The sequence below is a fragment of the Colobus angolensis genome, unplaced genomic scaffold, assembly GCF_000951035.1.
Source record: "Colobus angolensis palliatus isolate OR3802 unplaced genomic scaffold, Cang.pa_1.0 Scaffold314, whole genome shotgun sequence".
Lineage (NCBI taxonomy): Eukaryota > Metazoa > Chordata > Mammalia > Primates > Cercopithecidae > Colobus > Colobus angolensis.
In genome coordinates this window covers 760,068-780,660 of record NW_012116422.1, presented here as the reverse complement: position 1 = coordinate 780,660, position 20,593 = coordinate 760,068, and the positions used below count along the sequence as shown (strand labels likewise).

Below are 20,593 nucleotides of genomic sequence, written 5' to 3'. Positions count from 1 at the left end.
AATAACTTAGAAGGAAAGAAGAAATTCCTAGAAACATATAACCTATTAAGACTGAGTCACGAAGAAATATAAAATCTGGGCAGACCTATAACTAGTAAGGAGATTGAACAAGCAATCAAAAACCTTCCAACAAAGGCAAGTCCAGGACCAGATGGCTTCACTAGTGAATTCTACCAAACATTTAAAGAATATTTAATTCCAGTTCTTATATATGGTCTTTATTAAACTATTCTTAAACTTAAACTCTTCCTTAAACTCTTCTTAAAAATTAAAGAGGAGAAAACACTTTCAAACTAATTCTTTGAGGCCAGCATTACCCTCATACTAAAGTGAGGTAAATACTACAAGCAAAGACAACTATAAGACAATATCCCTGATAAACATAGATATAAAAATCCTCAACAAAATACTAGCAATTCAAATTCATCTCTACATTAAAAGGATCATACACCATGACCAAGTGGCATTTATCCCTGGAATGCAAGGATGGTTCCAAATACAAAAATCAACTAAAGTGTAACACTACTTTAACAGAACAAAGGGTAACAATTACACAGTAATTTCAATAGATACAGCGAAAGGATTTGACAAAATTCAACATCTTTTATGATGAAAACTCTCAAACTAGGAACAGAAGGCAATTACCTCAACATAATAAAGACAGTATATGAGAAGCCCATAGCTAACATCATACTCAGTAGTAAAAAACTGAAAGCTGTTCCTCTAAGATCAGGAAGTATGCTGAATACTTTTGTTCAGCATAGTCCTAGTCACAGCAATTAGGCAACAAAAAAATAAAAAGCATCTAAATTGAAGTAAAATAATCTGTTTGTGCAGATGACATGATCTTATATGTAAAACACTCTAAAGACACCACAAGGCCGGATGTGGTGGCTCACACCTGTAATTCCAGCAATTTAGGAGGCCGAGGCAGGCAGATCACATGAGATCAGGAGTTCAAGACCAGCCTGGCCAACATGGTGAAACCCCTTCTATACTAAAAATACAAAAATGAGCTGGGCGTGGTGGCAGGCGCCTGTAGTCCCAGCTACTCAGGAGGTTGAGGCAGGAGAATTGCTTTAATCAAGAGGTGGAGGTTGCAGTGGGCCGGGTTCATGCCACTGCACTCCAGCCTGGGTGACAGAGTGAGACTCTAAAAAAAACACACACACACACACAAACATATTTGAACAATTAAATGAATTCAGTAAAATTGTAGACTATAAAATTAACATACGAAAATCAGTTGTGTTTCTATATACTAGCAATAAACTACCTGAAAAGGAAATAAAACAATCTCATTTACAATATCATCAAAAAGTATACAATATTTACGAATAAACTTAAGAAGTAGAAGATATATATGCTGAAAAACAATGATGAATAAAATTTAAAAAGAAACGGACACACATCTCATGTTTATGAGTTGGAAGACTTAATATTGTTAAAATATCCATACACCCAAAGCAATCTACAAATTGGATGCGATCTCTATCAAAATCTCAATGGCATTTTTTAATAGAAATAACAAAGCAACGCTGAAGTGTATATGGAACTACAAAGAAGCTCAAATAGCCAAAATAATCTTGAGAAGAACAAAGTAGGAACATCATACTTCCTGATTTCAAAATACACTGTGATGCTATAGTAATTCAAACAGTATGGTACTGTCATAAGATAAATGAATCCATACATATATGGCCAACTTATCTTTGACAGGATAGAGTGCCAAGAATACACAATGAGGAAAGGATACTTTCTTCAACAAATGCTGTTGGGAAAACTGAATATCCACATACAAAGTAATGAAATTGGACACTGACACCTATACACAAGAATTAATTCAAAATGGATTAAATACTTAAATATAAAACTCCTAGAAGAAAACATAGGGGAAAAGCTTCATAACATTAGTCTTAGCAGTGATTTCATGGATATGATACCAAAAGTGTAGGCAACAAGAACAGTAACAAGTGAGACATCATCACTTCTGCACAGCAAAAGCTTCTGAACAGCAAAAGAAACAATCAACAGAGTAAAGAGACAACATACCAAAATGGAAGAAAATATTTGTAAATCATATATCTGATAAAGGAGTAAATAACTAAAATGCATAAGGAACTCTTATAAATGAATAGCAAAACTAAACAAAAAAGACAACCTGATTTAAAAATTAGACAAATAACTTGAATAGATATTTCTCCAAAGCAGCAGCAGCAATAGCCAACAAGTATATGAAAAAATGCTCAACATCATTAATCATCAGGAACAGGCAAATCAAAACCACAGTATCACCTCACACTTGTTAAAAGGGCTATTACCAAAAAACAAAAACAAAAGATAACAAATGTTGGCAAGGGTGTGGATAATTTAGAACCCTTGTACACTGTTGGTGGGAATGTAAAATGGCACAGCAGCTATAGAAACAGTATGGAGGTGTTCCTAAAAATTGAAAACAGAATGACCATGTGGTCCATCAGTCCCTGTGTGAATATCCAAAATAATTAAAATCAGGATCTCAAAGAGATATTCGCACTCCCTTATTCACTGCAGCATTATTCATAGTAGCCGAGATGTGGAAAAAACCTTAATGTTTGTTGATAGATGAATGGATAAAGAAAATGTGATGTATAAATGCAATGGAATATTATTCAGCCTTAAGAAAGAAATCCTGCAATTTGTGACGGCACGGATGAACCTTGAGGACGTTATGTTAAATGAAATAAGCCAGTCACAGAAGGTCGAATACTTGATATTTCTACTTATATAAATTATCTAAAATAGCCAGACTTATAGAAGCAGAGAGTAGGATGATGTTTGACAGGATCTGGCAGGAAGGGAAAATTGGGAGTTGCTATCAATCTGTATTAAGTTTCACTTACACATGTAGGAGTGAGCTCTAGAGAGCTGCTATAGAATGCTGTGCCTTTAGTTAACAACACTGGATTGTACACTTAAAAGTTGGAGTGTAGATCTCATGTTAACTGTTCTAACTATAAAAGGAATTTTAAAAAGTAAAATGTTTAAACTTTTAAAATTTAAAAATCTTGAAACAAGGAAATTAAGTAGGAGGGAAAAGAATAAAAGAAATAGAAACAAGGAGAGGAAAATATTTTTTAAAATCTTCATTGAGATAAGAAAATATATATTTTATCCATTAAATAAGAATAGGATGCTATGAAAAAGAGGCTGTTCTAAGAACAATGAAATGCAATAGCAGAATGGAAAACTCAGTAAAAGGATTAAAATATTAAGTTGAGATTTACCAGAAAAAAAACATAAGAAAAAAAGGAGGGAAAAAGAGGAGAAAATAAAGAAAAAAAGATTAAAATTTAGAGAAAAAAATAAGAACAGTATATGAAATCCAGCGTCAAATAATAGGAGATCCAGGAAAAGATAATGGAAAAAAGGGAAGAAAATTATCAACAAATATTCAATAACATTTTTTGAGCTATAAATTGTGAGTTTCTGGGTTAAAATGACCATAGTGTGCCTAGTACAGTAGATGAAAAACACCAAGGCACAGCATTATGAAATTCTAAAACACCAGGGAGTGGAATAAATGGAATGGATTTATGCAATTTGGTAGTGTTTGAGATTAAATAGATTTAAAAATGTATAGAGACCAGGAGTGGTGGCACACGCCTGTAATCAGCACTTTGGGAGGCTGAGGCGGGCGAATCACTTGAGGTCAGGAGTTTGAGACAAGCCTGGCCAACATGGCGAAACTCTGTCTCTACAAAAATACAAAAATTAGCCGGGCATGGTGGTGGGTGCCTGTAATCCCAGCTACTCAGGTGTCTGAGGCAGGAGAATCACTTGAACCTAGGAGGCAGAGGTTGCAATGAGCCAAGATCACACCACTGCACTCTAGCCTGGGTGACAGAGCAAGACTCTGTCTCAAAAGAGTGTGTGTGTGTATGTGTGTGTGTATGTATAAAACTAAACAGATGAGGAAAGGGACTTGTATTGACTCCAGGAAAAACAAAAGGTGGTTTTGATATACCACCAGAGTAAACAGCATTTTTATAACATTTTATCATCATATGTCTATATGAATATTGCTCTAACTTAATATATGATATAACACTATAGAGACAATGGGAGGGGTAGGAAAGGTGGGGATGGGTGAATATACAGGGAATAGTCTTATTCTTCCATAGTGGGAAATCACTAGAAAGCTTAAAACTGATATTAAGTAATAGCAGTTTATGTACAGTTTGGTATCCATGGTATCCATGGAGGTTGGTTCTAAAACCTCCCTTGGATACCAAAATCTGTGGATGCTGAAGTCCCTGATATAAAATGGCATGGTATTTGCATGTAACCTATGCACATACTTCTATATAGTTTAAATAATCTTTAGATTACTTATAATACTTAATACAATGTAAATGCTTTGTAAGTAGTTGTTATACTCTATTGTTTAGAGAATAATTACAAGAAAAAAAAGACTGTGTATGTTGAGTATGGATGCAATTTTTTTCCTGAATATTTTCAGTCCATGTTTGGTTGAATCCACAAATGTGGAACTCATAGATACAAAGGGCTGACTGTATGTTATTTAGTGATGTGATTTTTAATGGTACATAGGTATAACATATATAAAACATAATAGGCAGCTCACATGTGTGCTACCTGTCTCTTAGATCAATAATCCTTATGGTGGAAAAGTCTAGAAAGGAAGGCAGGGTAAGAGAACCAGAACAGACCATAGATTATTTAGTATATTGATCTGTCAAAGCTTATTTTTTTTCTGTCTCATCCAAAACTTTCAATTATAGTACCATCATTTGGTATGGGCTGGGGACCTAAGGTGGGGTAGGAAGGAACCTATCATTTGTAGGCTGTTGTTCAAAGTCTTACGCTATTTCTTCTCTGCTGTTTTAGACTGGGAGTGTCCCAACTTGGAAGAACACATGCAGTGGAAGAATTCTACTCTTCTGGATACCAGTAAAGCAGTAGCGATAGAGAAGGCAACACAGTTTTCAAATGTCTCTGCAATTTTAAGTGAGTTGCACACACAGGGGAACATTTCTTATCTATGTTGGAAAAGCAAAGGATTTTTTCTCTTGAATGATTTCTAAGCTAAGTTTCTCAGTTGGATTGCCTTTGGCTACAGATAATATCTAATAATAGCAGAAGTATGTTTAGTTTACTTTTTAAATTTATTTATTTTGAGATAGAGTCTTACTGTTTTGCCCAGGCTGCAGTGCAGTGGCACAATTTAGGCTCACTGCAACCTCTGTCTCCCCAGGTTCAAGCAATTCTCCTGCCTCAGCCTCCCTAGTAGCTAGGGTTACAGGTGCGTGCCACCACACCCAGTATATTTTTGTATTTTTGTAGAGATAGGGTTTTACCATGTTGGCCAGGCTGGTCTTGAACTCCTGACCTCAGGTGATCTGCCTGCCTTGGCTTCCCAAAGTGCTGGGATTACAGGTGTGAGCCACTGCTCCCGGGCACAACAAGTAATTTAAACAATTTTTTGTAGAGATGGAATCTCGCTATGTTGCCCAGGCTGGTCTCAAACTCCTGGCCTCAAGCAATTCTTCTACCTTGGCCTTCCAAAGTGCTGAGATAAATAGGCATGTGCCATTGCACTCAGCCTTTTATAACTTTTTATTTTGAACTATTTTTAGACTTTTCATTTAGTCTTTCCTTTTTTCTGTTTCATGATCCATCCTGGATCCCATGTCACATTTAATTGTTACTTCTCCCTAGTCTCCTGCAGTTTATAATAGTTCCTCAGTCTTTCAGATTACTGATGAGTTATTTTGTAGAATGTCCCTTGGTTGGGATTTGTCTTGATGTTTCTTTATGATAGGAATGAAGTTATGGCTGGGTGCAGTGGCTGACACCTGTAATCCCAGCACTTTGGGAGACTGAGGTGGGAGGACTGCTTGAGGCCAGGAGTTCAAGACCAGCCTGGACAACATAGTGAGACCTCTATCTCTACAAAAAATAAAAAATGAACCAGATGTGCTGGTGCACGCCTGTAGTCTCAGCTACTCAGGAGGCTGAGGTGGGAGAATGAGAGGATCGCTTGAGCACAGGAGGTCAAGGCTATAGTGAACCATGTTTGTACCACTGAACTTCTGCCTGGGTGACAGAATATGGATCTTCTGAAAAAAACAAAAAACAAAAAACAAAGGAATGAAGTTATGCAATTTTTGGTAAGAGTACCACAGAAATTATGTTGTGCCTTTGCAGTGTATCATATCATATCAAAGGGTTCATGCTGTCCTCTCATTTTTATTTGAAGAATATTATGTCTTATTACTGGTGATGTTAAATTTCATCATTTGGTTAAGGTGGTATCTGCTGAATTTCTCCAATTAAAAATTGCTGTTTTCTCCTTGTAATTTTTGAATATCTACAAAAAGATAGTTTGAGACTGTAAACTCTCTTTCTTCTGAAATGGTATTTCACTAATTTTAGCAGCCATCAGAGGAGCCAGTTGACTTCAACCTTTATTACTGTGGTGTTTGTCCAATGGTGATTTTTTATTCTATTCTTTACTGCTACTTTTATTAATTGGAATTCTACTGTAAAAGAAGAACTTTCTCTTTTCTGCCATTTGTTTATTTATTTGATTACTAATTCAGTGTAGACTCATGGATATTTATTCTATGGTTTGAAATCCAATACTTTCATCATACGTTCATTCATTTATTTATTTATTTATTTCTAGTATATATAGAGTAGTTTCAGAAGTGTTAACCCAGGCCCCTGTAAGCAACACATTTAAGTAAATAAATTACAGCATTTGCATACAGTTCTTTTTGTCTTTAGCATTATAGCATCCAGTCAAAATACTAATTTTCCAAAGTTATGTAAGTTCATTTTCTCCCCACCTCCCTTAGCATATGAGAAGTTATTCACTTGTAATACGTATAGCTATACTCATTTGTTATTGATTCACTTTTGCATTCACCTGTCCTGTTTGGTTTTGTGTATGTATTTAGGAATATGAAATATTATTATGGTTTTAGAGTCATAGCTATATAAAAAGATATTCTCAGAAAATTATCACTTTCACCTTCTTCCAGCTACCATTCTTCTCTTCTTTCTACCCCTTTCTCACTTACCCACTGTGGGTAACTGGTCTTTTTAGTTTTTGACTTATCCTTCCTGTGTTTCTTTTGTACAAATGAGGAGATATCAATGTATTTCTTTATATCCTCTTCTTTGTTACATGAAGGGTACCATGCTATATAGCTACTCTTCTTTCACTTTGATTTTTCCACCTAACAGTATGTACTAGAAATCACTCCACATCAGTTTACATAGAGATCTTCCTCTTATTTTTTACAGCTGCATAGTACTCCACTCTGTGGATGTACTTTTGTTTATTCAAAAATACCTATATATTGGGTATTTAGGTTTTTCCCCAATATTTTGCCATTATAAACAATACACAGTGAATAAACTTATGATATATATTTTCATGTTATTGGCAGTGTGTCTTCAAGGTAGATTTTCAGAGGTAGGATAACTGGGTCAGAAGGTTATCATTTTATTGGATATTGCCAAATTTTCCTCCAGAAGGATTATAACAGTTTGCATTCCAAACAGCAGTGTGTTAAAGTGCTGGTCTCCCCATATCCTTACCAACAGAATGTGCTGTCATTTTTTTTTAATTTTGCTACTCTCAAAGGTGACAAATAGTATCTCTGTGCTATTTTAACTTGCATTTCCATAATTATATGTGAGCTTAAACATTTTTCATATGTTTAAGGGCCATTTTTATTTGAAGAATATTGGCCTTTTGTCTGTGGTATATATTATGAATATTTTATCCCAGTTTTTTGGTTGTCTTTTTGTTCATGGTATTTTTTGTCATGCAAAATTTTTTTTATTTATATTGGGTTTATGTTTCTCCCATACCAGCCCAGAGCTATGTAGCAACTCACTAATATCATCAAGATCATAGGGTCTTATGTCAACATACAGCTAAGTGTGTTGGTTTGTTACCCCATAGTTGCAAGGTGGTTGCTAAACTCTAGGTGTCACAGCCATGTTCCTGGTAGAAAGAATGAGAGAGGGCTGAATAGCGCCACATGTATCCTTTTATTGAAAGAAGGAAAGCTTTCCTAGAAATTCCCAGCTGACTTCTACTTAGTTCTATTGGCCAGAACTGGGTCATGCATTTATCTACCACCAGGGAGGCTGAGAAACCAAGTATTTTGCTTTCCTATCCTCTATTGTGGTAGAAGGCAAGGAAAATGAAGAAGGGGAGTAGGAATGGATATTGGCAGCCCATCTATTAGAGCCTGCCACTAAGAAAGGGTCATATTAGTCAAAGAACATTGAGTTAGGGGTCCTTTATTGGAAAGTTGATAGCTGTCTAGATGGCAGTATTTCTAGTGTTTGAAGGCCTTGTCTTCTGTTTTATGTTTAGTTTGGCAACTCCTTTGCTGAAATAAAGTTCTCAAAGAAGCAGCCTGTCTCTTTAGCAAATGTTTTGGTTAGGATTCTTGTCCATTGCAAATGTCAAAAAGCTAACAGTATTAGGTTAAAAAAGGAATTTGTTACCACATGTACCTGAAAAATTCAGCAATAAATCAGGTACATAGGTAATTTGATCCAGGGTTTCAAATGATATCAGTAGGATCCAATTCCTCTCTATCCCTTGGCTCAGGATCCCTCTATGTCAGTTATGCTCTCAGACAAGTCCCTTCTTGGAGCAACTTTTGCTGGCTCTGGGCTTACATACTCACAGCCTCAAATACATTGAAAAAAGTGCTTCTCTTTCCCAACAATTTGAACTGAAGTCCTAGACCTTACACATGGGCTTCATTAGTTTATATGCCTTTCCCTGATCCAGTCACTTTGTCCAGGGAGATGCAGGGCTCTCACAGTATTGAGTTATAGCCTATGCCTGGACCATCAGGGAAAAAAAAACGAGGCGACTCTTACCAGCAAAAACAGAATAGATGCTAGATGATAAGGGTCCCCTGTATATGTTTTGAGAACCTCCCTTTGAGGAAATGCTTAAAGGCATCATTCACTTTGTCTCCTCTTTAATTTGTGAGATTTAAAAATCCTAATCTAACATAAGCAAAGTACCAAAGCCACTAAAGGTTTTAATTTCTTTAGATAACTATACCCATGGTTCTTTATATTCCTATTAACATCTTAATGTACCTGAGGCAGCAAATGTTGGCTGGCAGAAATTCTCTTGACTAATCAATCTACTAGTATGCGTTTCTATATATTTGGTATTGGACTAGTATTTGACTATTAGTTTTCTATTTTTTTATTTTTTTTGAGACAGAGTATCACTCTGTTGCCCAGGCTGGAGTGCAGTGGTGCAGTCTCGGCTTACTGCAGCCTCCACTTCTGGGTTCAACCAATTCTGGAGCCTCAGCCTCCCAAATAGCTGGGATTACAGGCGTGTGCCACCACAGCCAGCTAATTTTTGTATTTTTAGTAGAGACGGGGTTTCACCTTGTTGCCCAGGCTGGTCTTGAACGCCTGACCTCAGGTGATCCACCTGCCTTGGCTCCCCAAAGTGTTGGGATTACAGGCGTGAGCCACTGTACCCAGGAAGCCTAGTTTTGTAATCCAACCAGTTGTTTTTTTCGTATATGTAAAATGGGGATAATAAATTGATATATTTACCTGACAGGATTGTTGTAAGAATCAAGTAAGATAATACATGTAAAAAGACTTCAAAAATTATAAAGAAGTATTCAAATACAAGGGAGAGATTCCTGTATCTCATAACATTTTGCAACATTTTTTTACTTTGATATTTTGAAAATATTTTTACCTAATTTAAGTGGCAGACAAAAAAAAACAATATTTAAAAAGTTATAAAAATAAACTGCACTTGGGGGAAAATACTCATTTTTACCTAAGTTTAGCCTCTGGTTTGTCTTCGAATTATATTTCTAATAGATTGTTTTTATTTTCTTTCCTAGGTACCTCTTCAGAAGACTATCAGAAATGCCACAGAGAAACGTAAGAATTAAAATTTTTAAATTGTTGAGCTTCTGAAACCCTGTGTTATAATAGTTACATAGCAAATACGATTGTTAGTCCACAAACTCAGGTGTTCATTTATTATTTGTTGAGGACTCACTATGTGTCAGGACTGTTGTAATTGCTAGAGATATAGTAGTGAACAAAATTGATTACAAACAAAATCTCTGCCCTCAGCAATGATAGCAAAAAGGAAAAGTTTGAGAAAAATTCAAGAGAGATAGTCAATAGTTTTTAATGACAGATTGGAAGAAGTCGAAATCCAAGTTGGCCCTCATCCCTCTGACTTAGGAAATTGGATGAAAACTTATTCACTAGGTGAGGGAACACAAATGAAAAAGCAGGAGTGGGTTGGGGTAACACTGAGGTACCGACAGCACCTTCAAGTGGAGGTGTCCAACAATGAGTTGGATGGCCCAGCCCAGAGAGCAAGGGAAAAGTCCTGGACTGAAGGCATAGTTGTCTTCTTGGGAAATGTATGTAGCGTGAGAAGAGAGTAGCGTTAGTATGATAGCCTCTTTATAAATATTCCTGTATCTAAATGGTGAGAATTTTCTGAAGAAAATAAAATCTCTTACTGTTGTTTTTGGGTGAATTGTCCTTCAGTACATGACAGTGAAAATTGTAAATATAAATGACGAAGGTCACCAGAGATGATGATGGAGTCACTTAAAAAAATTCCTTGCACAATTTATAATATAATATATTCTTAAGGAGGATAGAATGGTATTTGGATAATAATGATACCAGATTTGAGTGCCTATTGTCTACTAGACATCTGGTATTCTTTTTATTTAAGTAGCACATTCACAAAGTAAAACCCCTACAACTTTGACATAGTAGCTAATGGAGAAAGGGGGTTTTATTTATGTTGCTATAACTTCTTTGTAGATCCACTTTAATGACTGTTGTCTATGTATTGAAATTGAGCAAATGTAATAAAACACTTGATTATGTGTATCTGAGACTATTTCCTGTCTCACCTAAATACTGACCTCTCTTTGAAAAATAAAACCTACCACTTATATGTGCAAAGAAAATATAGCTTCATTTATTTTTTAAAATAACTCATCTAAACTTCTCTTAAACCCTTATCACCCTTCTCTACTATTTAGCTGGGAAATAATGAGTTAAACTTACTTATTGTCATCCATTTACTTCTGGTTAGAAGTCCTTTTTGGGTGAATGCTGAGTCTTAGATGTTCTCCCCATTCCATAGTCCTAAGAATGGCATATTGGTAGGCGATCATATCCCTTTATCTGCCTGGGCAGTCTCAGTATATGCCTGTTTTTCTGACATAATTCTTAATAGAGTACCTTGTACTCTCAGAAATGTTCCAGTTTGGACAAATAGTCACCCTAAATGTAAGTGTGTAGGAATAGGGGCAGACCTTACGGAGCCTTGTAGCAGTGCTGGGGTAAGAGTAAGGTTAGGATCTGAGGGTATCTGGAATCCCATAATTGTCTCTGGATTTTTACTGATTCTTGCTTCAAGGCTTCTAGACTGGTTCTATACCAGGTCTGGACTCCACTGAAAAAATCACTGGCTCATAAACTTAAGGCCTTATTTAGGACCTGAGGTCCTCCATTGCTGATTTTACCTCACCTTGGTTTTTGTTGCTCTCCCAAACCCTTTGAGTCTCATTGAAGTCCTGTATCCAGACTTTGATTAGGTAGCTTTCTACAACCTTTGTAGTAGAGTCACTTCACCACAGCACTCCTATGCCAGGTGTTTTGGCTGTGAATTTGGCCACTTTCTTGATTGCTCTTGGTGTACAGAACCTTGAGAACTTGTTCTCAATACCCAGGAATTAAGAGAATCTCAGGAGAGCTAACTGATGCCTCCTCTCTGCCTAAACATCCCCAGCTCTTCTTGTTATGTTGTTTCCACCCTGTGTGGACATTTCCTAGAGTTCTAAACAGGGAGTTAGTACATACCCCCTCTCCTTTTGGCTTTCTCTTCACCTCTTCTAATGTCATCCTCCCATTTATTACCCCTGTCTCCATATTTGGGCCTTGAGGAGAAAAGTCAGCTCCCATTGTCTGCTTGTTTCCTAAGTCTTTGCCCCACTTCTCTTTGGAATAATGCTGTAGACTGGAAGGTGTGGAGGAGAGATCTATCTTTGTTAACTTCCTTAGCTTTTTCTGTATCATATGGTTGTCTTAGTCTGTTTTCTGTTGCTTATTACAAAATACCTGAAACTGGGTAATTTATAAAGAAAAAGAATTTCTTTCCTTTCATTTCCTTCCCCTTCCCCTTCCCCCACCACCTTCCTTTTTCTTTTTCTTTTCTTTTCCTTCTCTTTCTCTTTCTTTCTCTCTCTGCCTCCCTCCCTCCCCCTCTCTCTCTTTCCTTCCATCTGTCTGTCCATCCTTCTTCCTCCCTTCCTTCTTTCCTTTTTTTCTTCTTTCTTTCTTTCTTTTTTTTAGAAACAGAGTCTTACTCTGTTGCCCAGGCTGGAGTGCAGTGGCACCATCATAGCTCACTGTAACCTTAAACTCCTGGGTTCAAGTGATCTTCCAGCCTCAGTCAGCCTTCTGAGTAAATAGGACTACAAGCATGTGCCACCATGCCTGGCTATGAATTTATTTCTTACAGTTATGGAGGCTAAGAATTCTAAGGTCAAGGGGCTGCAGTTAGTGAGGAGGGCCTTCTTGCTGGTGGGGACTCTCTGCAGAGTCCCGAAGTGGCACAGGGCATCACATAGCAAAGCGACTGAACGACTGAACATAGTAGCTCAGGTGTCTCTTTTTACTCTTGTAAAGCCAATCATACCATTCCCATGATAACATATTAATCCATTACTTCATTAATCCATGAATGGCTTAATCCATTTATGAAGGCAGAACACTCATGATCCAGTCACCTCTTAAAGTCCCTGTCTCTCAATACTGCCACATTGGGGATTAAATTTCAACACGAATTTTGGAGGAGACAAACATTCAAACCATAGCAATGGCTAATAGTAGAATTCTGTAGTTGTGTTTTAACTTACATATGTTAATAGGAACTTGAGGAATGTAGCAAAATGTTAAATGTGGTTTTCATGTTGTCTTAGAGTTTGGACAATTGCCTTACTGATGAAAACAAATCATTGACAAGTACCCCCATTCCTTATTCTGTGTAGAATTATCTATGTGGAGTTTATAAAAGGTGAGGTCAAAACCCAGTTCTACCAGCATTAGCTTATTACTCATCTCCAAACTAAGAAAAGGCTAAGAAAAAGATGAAAAGTTCAAGAATACATATTTCTTTGATAAGAGCTATTATTGGTGTCATATGGAGTGAGGAGACTTCTCCCTCACCTCAATACAAGAAAGGAAGCTCCAAGAGAACCATTTGGAAGGTTCAACATATGTCCCTGGGAGTTAGTTTCTGACTCATACCTGAAAAGTCTAAAGGCAAGAGGGTCTGTTAGGTGCTTTGGAATGGCAGAATAAAGAGGAAGCTAGATATACTTTGAGAGTTTGACATGACAAAGATTTGTGCATAATGCCAATAGGCCAAATATGGATTCCATAGAACGGGGCTAATTATGGATCATCTTGAAAGAGATTATGCCCAATATGACTTCCTGCAAAGGATGAAGTAACCTCACTCAAAAGCAGTTGGAGGTTCTATCATCAAAGGCAAAAGCTGAGGAGACGATAAAAAGCAGCAAGTGAGAGAGCTCCAGTGATAGGTAGAGCTCCAGTGACAGGTAAACCTCCAAAGAACCCTTAAGAATACTTCAGGTTTGAAAGAGTCCACATTTGATTACCTGTCATATCCCAGAGATACCAATGGCAGATAACTGTTCAGTCAAGATTGAAAAAGACCTTTCCTGTACATTTCTAAAACTCCTTTCCTATAATTCACTGCCAGGGGAAACCAAAGTGTAGTTTCCAAATAGGCAAGGGAAAAGAACAAGAAACAGAGACAAAACTGATAGTGGTTGCTCTTCCCACAGCATATTCTGAGTCTAAATCATGCCCAAGCTGAGAAAAGGAAAAAATTTAAATTGCATAAGAAGAGTTTGGATTTGTAATATTACACTGAACTTTGTGTTACCTAAAAATAGCTACTTATTACAAGAGAATGCCAGAAAAGCATTAGTAAAAAGAAATCTACCTGAAAGTTCATTCAGGGCAAGAAAGTACTATTTTGACAGGATACGTTTAAAGGGAAATATGAAAGAATAAAATTGTTTCTGTTTACTGAGTTCAACTATTCAATTAATCAGTATAGACATTTAGAAAATCCCCTTCTCACATTTGGTTTTCAACTGCATTTTCTTGCTAGGGACTCAGAAATCCCATTTTTGTGGTCAAAGGCTGAGCTTTGATCCTTTGGTATTTATTCCTTTTGTGATAGCTAGTCCTTTCCTACACATTTAGATAGAATTGGGGGTGGTCTAGTTTGTAGAAGTACAAAAAAAATCCAGGATATTAATTTCAAAAAAATCTTTTACTGCAGTCTAGCCTGGGTAACAGAGCAAGACCCTCTTTCAATAATGATAATAATAATAATAATAATGATGATAATAATATCATCATCAAGATCATCATCAATCTGTCATGTGTCTTAAATTTCTTTCCATAAGAATGTTAGGAAACAGGATTACTATCCCTTTTGCATAAATGAGATAACCAAGACTCAAGACAGGCTAAGTAGCTTTCCAAAGGCCACTCAAGTGTGAGTAGTGGAACTGGGGTTTAAAGCAGGGTCTGTCTTATTCAAAACACCATGCCCTGTCCTCTACACATATTGCTTCACACTCATATATGTATAAATATGTTGCCTTTTTAATTAACCTATTTGCTCATATAAATACTGTAACATTTTTTCTCAGCAACTGTATATTTTCCCACAGGATAATCACAAATAAATATCTTTATTTTAAATATTATTTGAGGATTTTTGAAAGTTACTGAAAGATTTAGAAAATACCACTAACTAGTTTGTTCTTGTTATAGAGGGATGACAGTAGCAAATCAAAATGTGTCTCCAAAAGCAAAGTGTGCTTCAAATTCAGAATCAGGTATGAAACTAATTATTTTCTGTAGTAATTGCAATACTTCTGTTAAAATACATGATTCTGTATTTATTTTTGCTACCTGCAACATGTATTATTAACAAAGTTAGTAGCCCAGTGAACTGAATACTTTTTAGCTTGGTTGTATTTAAGAAATGAAGATATGTGGGATCAGAAAGTGGGTCTTAACTATCCCCACAGCATCAATCATTTATTCATTTAATAAACATTTAATGAATATGAACTCCATACTAGACATTGTTATGTATACTAGTGGAAGTGATACACTTTTCCTCCCCTTGTAGATTTCAGGTGTAGGAGAGAATAATAAGTAAACATATATTGTAGTTAAGCATAATGATTGAAAAATAAAGGGATCAGCAAAGTGTCTTGCATTATTAACCTTTATGTAGTTTACAATTAGGATAAATTTAGCAAGACATTTACATCCTTATTAACCTCTGCTGTATCTCAGATTTTTCTGTGTTTCCTGCATCAAGTTTTATAGCATCCATTTGAGAGTAAACTTGAAGAATTGCTGATTTTGCTGTTGATGGTTGTAAATGTTTGTATGAATATATATTTGCATAATCTTCATTTTAAGACGTTAGCTTAATGAGCATTTACTAAATGCCACACATTAAGTTAGGAACTGTATGTATAAAACAATTAATATACTTTCTGTTCTAAGCAAAATTAGTCTAGTGATGAAAACCAATCTTGTAAAAGCACAAAATCCTTGGAAGGAGCAATACCTTCTACCCCGGAGGGTTAGCATTGGAAGAAGGATTTGTTTTACATATCAAAGAATAAGGGAATGTGTGAATAACAGATAAGCACTAATTAAAAAGAAAGTGGTAAGTGTACCAAAAACAACCATGATTTTACCTAGGTTTTGCCCAATAAAAAGTGTCGCTTTAGCTGTGGAAAATATTTACAAAGCTTGGTGGTAGGGCAGAATAGGGATTCTTGAATTCTGTATGTTTTTGTATCCTTACTTTTATATGGTAACTTAAAATTTAAAATTAAATAAGCCACTTCTGACTCTAGAGATTTCTTTACACATTTCTTTTTAAAATTATTTTATTAACATTCGTGGATACGTAGATGGTATATATGTTTATGGCTTACATGAGATATTTTAATACAGGTATGCAATGCATAATAATCATATCAGGGTAAGTAGGGTATGCATGCCCTCAAGCATTTATCCTTTGTGTTACAAATAATACAGTTATACTCTTAGTTATTTTTAAATGTATAATTAAATTATTTTTGACTACAGTCACCCTGTTGTGCTAGCAAATACTAGGTCTTATTCATTCTTTCTAACTATTTTTTTTGTACCCGTTAACCATCCCCACCTTCCCTACAAACCACTCCCCCTCCCCAACTATCCTTCCCAGCCTCTGGTAACCATCCTTCTATTCTCTGTCTCCATGAGTTCAATTGTTTTGATTTTAGATCCCACAAATATGTGAGAACAAGCGATGTTTGTCCTGTGCCGGTTTATTTCACTTATCATAATGACCTTCAGTTTCAGTCATGTTATTGTAAATGACAAGATCTCATTCTTTTTTATGGCTGAATAGTACTCCATTGTGTTTATGTACCACATTTTCTTTATCCATTCATCTGTTGATGGACACTTAGGTTGTTTCCAAATCTTGGCTGTTGTGAATAGTGCTGAAACAAATGTAGGAGTGCAGATACCTCTTTGATATACTGATTTCCTTTCGTTTGCATATATACTCAGCAGTAGGATCACTGGATCATATGATATCTCTGTTTTTATGTTTTTGAGGAACCTCCCAACAGTTATCCATAGTGGTTATATTAATTTACATTCCCACCAACAGTATACAAGGGTTCCCTTTTCTCCACATCCTCACCAGCATCTGTTATTGCCTGACTTTTGGATAAAAGCCATTTTAACTGGGGTAAGATGATACGACATTGTAGTTTTGATTTGCATTTCTCTGATGATCAATGATGTTGAGCACCTTTTCATATACCTGTTTGCCACTTGTATGTCTTCTTTTGAGAAATGTCTGTTTAGGTCTTTTGCTCATTTTTAATTGAATTATTAGATTTTTGTTTTTCCTGTAGAGTTGTGTGAGCTCCTTATATATTCTGGTTATTAATCCCTAATTAGGTAAAGTAGCTTGCAAGTATTTTCCCCCATTCTATGGGTTGTCTCTTCACTTTATTGATGGTTTCCTTTGCTGTGCAGAAGCATTTTAATTTGATATAATCTCATTTGTCATTTTGCTTTGGTTGCCTGTGTTTGCGGGGTATTACTCAAGATATCATTGCCCAGCCCAATGTCCTAGAGACTTTCCCCAATGTTTTTTTTGTAGTAGTTTCATAGTTTGAGGTCTTAAAGTTTTTAATCCATTTTAATTTGATTTTTCATATGGCAACAGACAAAGGGTCTAGTTTCATTCTTTTCCATGTAGCTATCCAGTTTTCCAAGCACCATATTAAAGAAACTGGCCCTTCCCCAAAGAATGTCCTTGGCACCTTTGTAAAAAAATGAGTTCAGTGTAGATGTACAGATTTATCTATGGGTTCCCTTTTCTGATTCCTTGGTCTATGTGTCTGTTTTTTATGTCAGTACCATGCTGTTTGGGTTACTGTAGTGCTATAGTATAATTTAAAGTCAAGTAATGTGATTTCTCAGTTTTGTTATTTTTGCTCAGGATAGCTTTGACTATTCTGGGTCTTTTGTGTTCCATATAAATTTTAGTACTTTGTTTTATTTGTGGGAAGAATTTCATTGGTATTTTGATAGGGATTGCATTAAACCTAAAGATTACTTTGGGCTGTGTGGCCATATTAACCATATTGATTCTTTCAGTCCATGAACATGGAATATCTTTCCAATTTTTTGCTGTCTTCTTCAATTTCTTGTGTCAGTGTTTCATAGTTTTCATTGTAGAGATCTTTCAGATTTTTGGTTAAGCCCTAGATATTTTAGTTTATTTGTTGCTCTTGTAAATGGTATTACTTTCTTGATTTCTTTTTCGGATTGTTCACAGTTGGCATATGAAAATGCCACTGATTTTTGTATGTTGATTTCGTATCAGTAACTTTCCTAATTTATATATCAGATCTACTAGTTTTTTGATGGAATCTTTAGTTTTTCTTTTAATTATAAGATCATGTCATCTGCAAACAAAGATAATTTGACTTCTTCCTTTACAATTTGGATGCCCGTTATTTCTTTCTCTTGTCTGACTGCTCTAGCTAAGACTTCCGATACTATGTTGAATAATAATGGTGAAAGTGAGCATCATGTCTTATTCCAGATTTACAAAGAAAGGCTTTCAGTTTTTCCCCAGTTAGTATGATACTAGCTGTAGGTCTGTCATATATTGGCTTTTATTATATTGAGGTATGTTCCTTCTGTACCTAGTGTTTTGAGAATTTTTATCATGAAGGGATGTTGAATTTTATCACATGATTTTCTAGCATAATTTGAATGAGCATATGGTTTTTTCCTTTATTCTGTTGATATGATGTATCATATTGATTGATTTGCATATGTTGAATCATCCTTGCATTCTTGGGGTAAATCCCACTTGGTCTTGAAGAATGATCTGTTTAATAAGTTGTTGAATTCAGTTTGATATTATTTTGTTGAGGAATTTTACATCAATTTCATCAGAGACATTGGCCTATAGTTTTCTTTTTTTTATATGTCTTTGGTTGGTGTTCATATCAGGGTAATACTGATTGCATTGAATGAGTTTGGCAGTACTCCCTCATCCTCTATTTTTTGGAACAGTTTGAGTAGGATTAGTATTAGGTCTTCTTTAAATATTTGGTAGAGTTCAACAGTGAAGCCACTAGGTCCTGGACTTTTCTTTACCAGGAGACTTTTTATTATAGCTTCAATCTTGTTACTTTTATTGTCCTATTCAGGTTTTCGATTTATTTTATTTATTTATTTATTTATTTTGAGACGGAGTCTCACTCTGTTGCCCAGGCTGGAGTGCAATGGCTCAATCTCAGCTCACTGCAACCTCTGACTCCCGGATTCAAGTGATTCTCTTGCCTCAGCCTCCTGAGAAGCTGAGATTACAGTCGCACGCCACCACATCCGGCTAATTTTTGTATTTTTAGTAGAGACAGGGTTTCACCATGTTGGTCAGGCTGGTCTCGAACTCCTGACTTCGTGATCCGCCCACCTCATCCTCCCAAAGTGCTGGGATTACAGGCGTAAGCCACCTGCCCAGCCCAAGGTTTTGGATTGCTTCATGGTTCAGTCACACTAGATTGCTTATGTCTACTGGATGTAGTTGCTCATAGTAGATACTAATGATCCTTTGAATGTCTGCGGTGTCAGTTGTAATGTCTCCCTTTTAATCTATGACTTTGTTTAATTGGGTTTTCTCTCTTGTTTCTTAGTCTGGCTACAGGTTTGTCAGTTTTTTTACAAGAAACCAGTTTTTTGTTTCATTGCTTTTTTGTATTGTTTTCAAATTCATTTGTTTCTGCTCTGATCTTTTTTATTTCTTCTACTAAGTTTGGGTTTGGTTTGCTCTTTTTTAGTTCTTTAAGATGCATTGTTAGGTTGTTTATTTGATGTTTTTATTATTTTTGATGTAAGCATTTATAACTGTAAATTTCCCTGTTAGTATTGCTTTCACTGTATCCTGTAGGTTTTGGTATGTTGTATTTCCATTATGATTTGTTTCAAGAATATTTTCAGTTTCCGTCTTAATTCTTCATTGACTCACTAGTCATTCAGGAGCATATTGTTTAATTTTCATGTGTTTGTTAGTTTCTAAAATTCCTCATTTTTTATCTTTTATTTTAGATTCAGGTATACACGTATCTCATTTGTTACATAGATAAATTGTGCGTCACGGTGGTTTGGTGAGCAGATTATTTCATCATCTATGTAATAAGCATAGTACCTGATAGGTATTTTTTCAATAGTCACCCTCCTCTCACCCTCAAGTAGGCCCCAGTGTCTGTTGTTCCTTCTTTCTGTCCATATATACCCAATGTTGAGGTCCCACTTATAAGTGAGACTGTGCAATATTTGGTTTTCTGTTCCTCTATTAGTTTGCTTAGGATAATGGCCTCCAGATATATCTGTGTTGCTGCTGAGGATATATTCTTTTGTATGGCTGCGTAGCATTCCATGGTGTATGTGTACCACATTTTTTTCTCCAGTCTACCATTGATGAACATTTAGGTTGATTCCATGTCGTTGCTATTGTGAATAGTGCTATGATAAATATATGCTTGTATATGTCTTTATGGTAGAATAAGTTATATTCCTTTGGGTAAATACCTAATAATGGAATTTCTGAGTCAAATGGTAGTTCTGTTTTTAGCTGTTTGAGGAATTACCCACACTGCTTTCCACAATGTTTGAAATAATTTACACTCCCACTAACAGTATATAAGCATTCTGTTTTCTCTGCAACTTTGTCAGTATCTGTTGGTTTTTTTTTTTTTTTTTTTTTTTACAAGTCATTCTGATTTTTGCACATTGATTTTGTATCCTGAGACTTTGCTGAAGTTGCTTATCAGCTTAAGGAGATTTGGGGCTGAGACGATGGGGTTTTCCAAAT

At 35.8% G+C, this 20,593-nt stretch overlaps 1 protein-coding gene across 1 annotated transcript in view; it reads left to right on the top strand.

Annotated features, from left to right (window-relative positions):
* MEIKIN (meiotic kinetochore factor) overlaps window positions 1-20,593 on the top strand; it is a 140,433-nt gene that overhangs the window by 18,899 nt on the left and 100,941 nt on the right. The window contains exons 6-8 of the mRNA XM_011951046.1: window positions 4,891-5,010; window positions 9,927-9,966; window positions 14,944-15,008. Of these exons, the coding sequence (XP_011806436.1) occupies window positions 4,891-5,010; window positions 9,927-9,966; window positions 14,944-15,008 (225 nt within the window). The remainder of the gene's footprint in view (window positions 1-4,890; window positions 5,011-9,926; window positions 9,967-14,943; window positions 15,009-20,593) is intronic.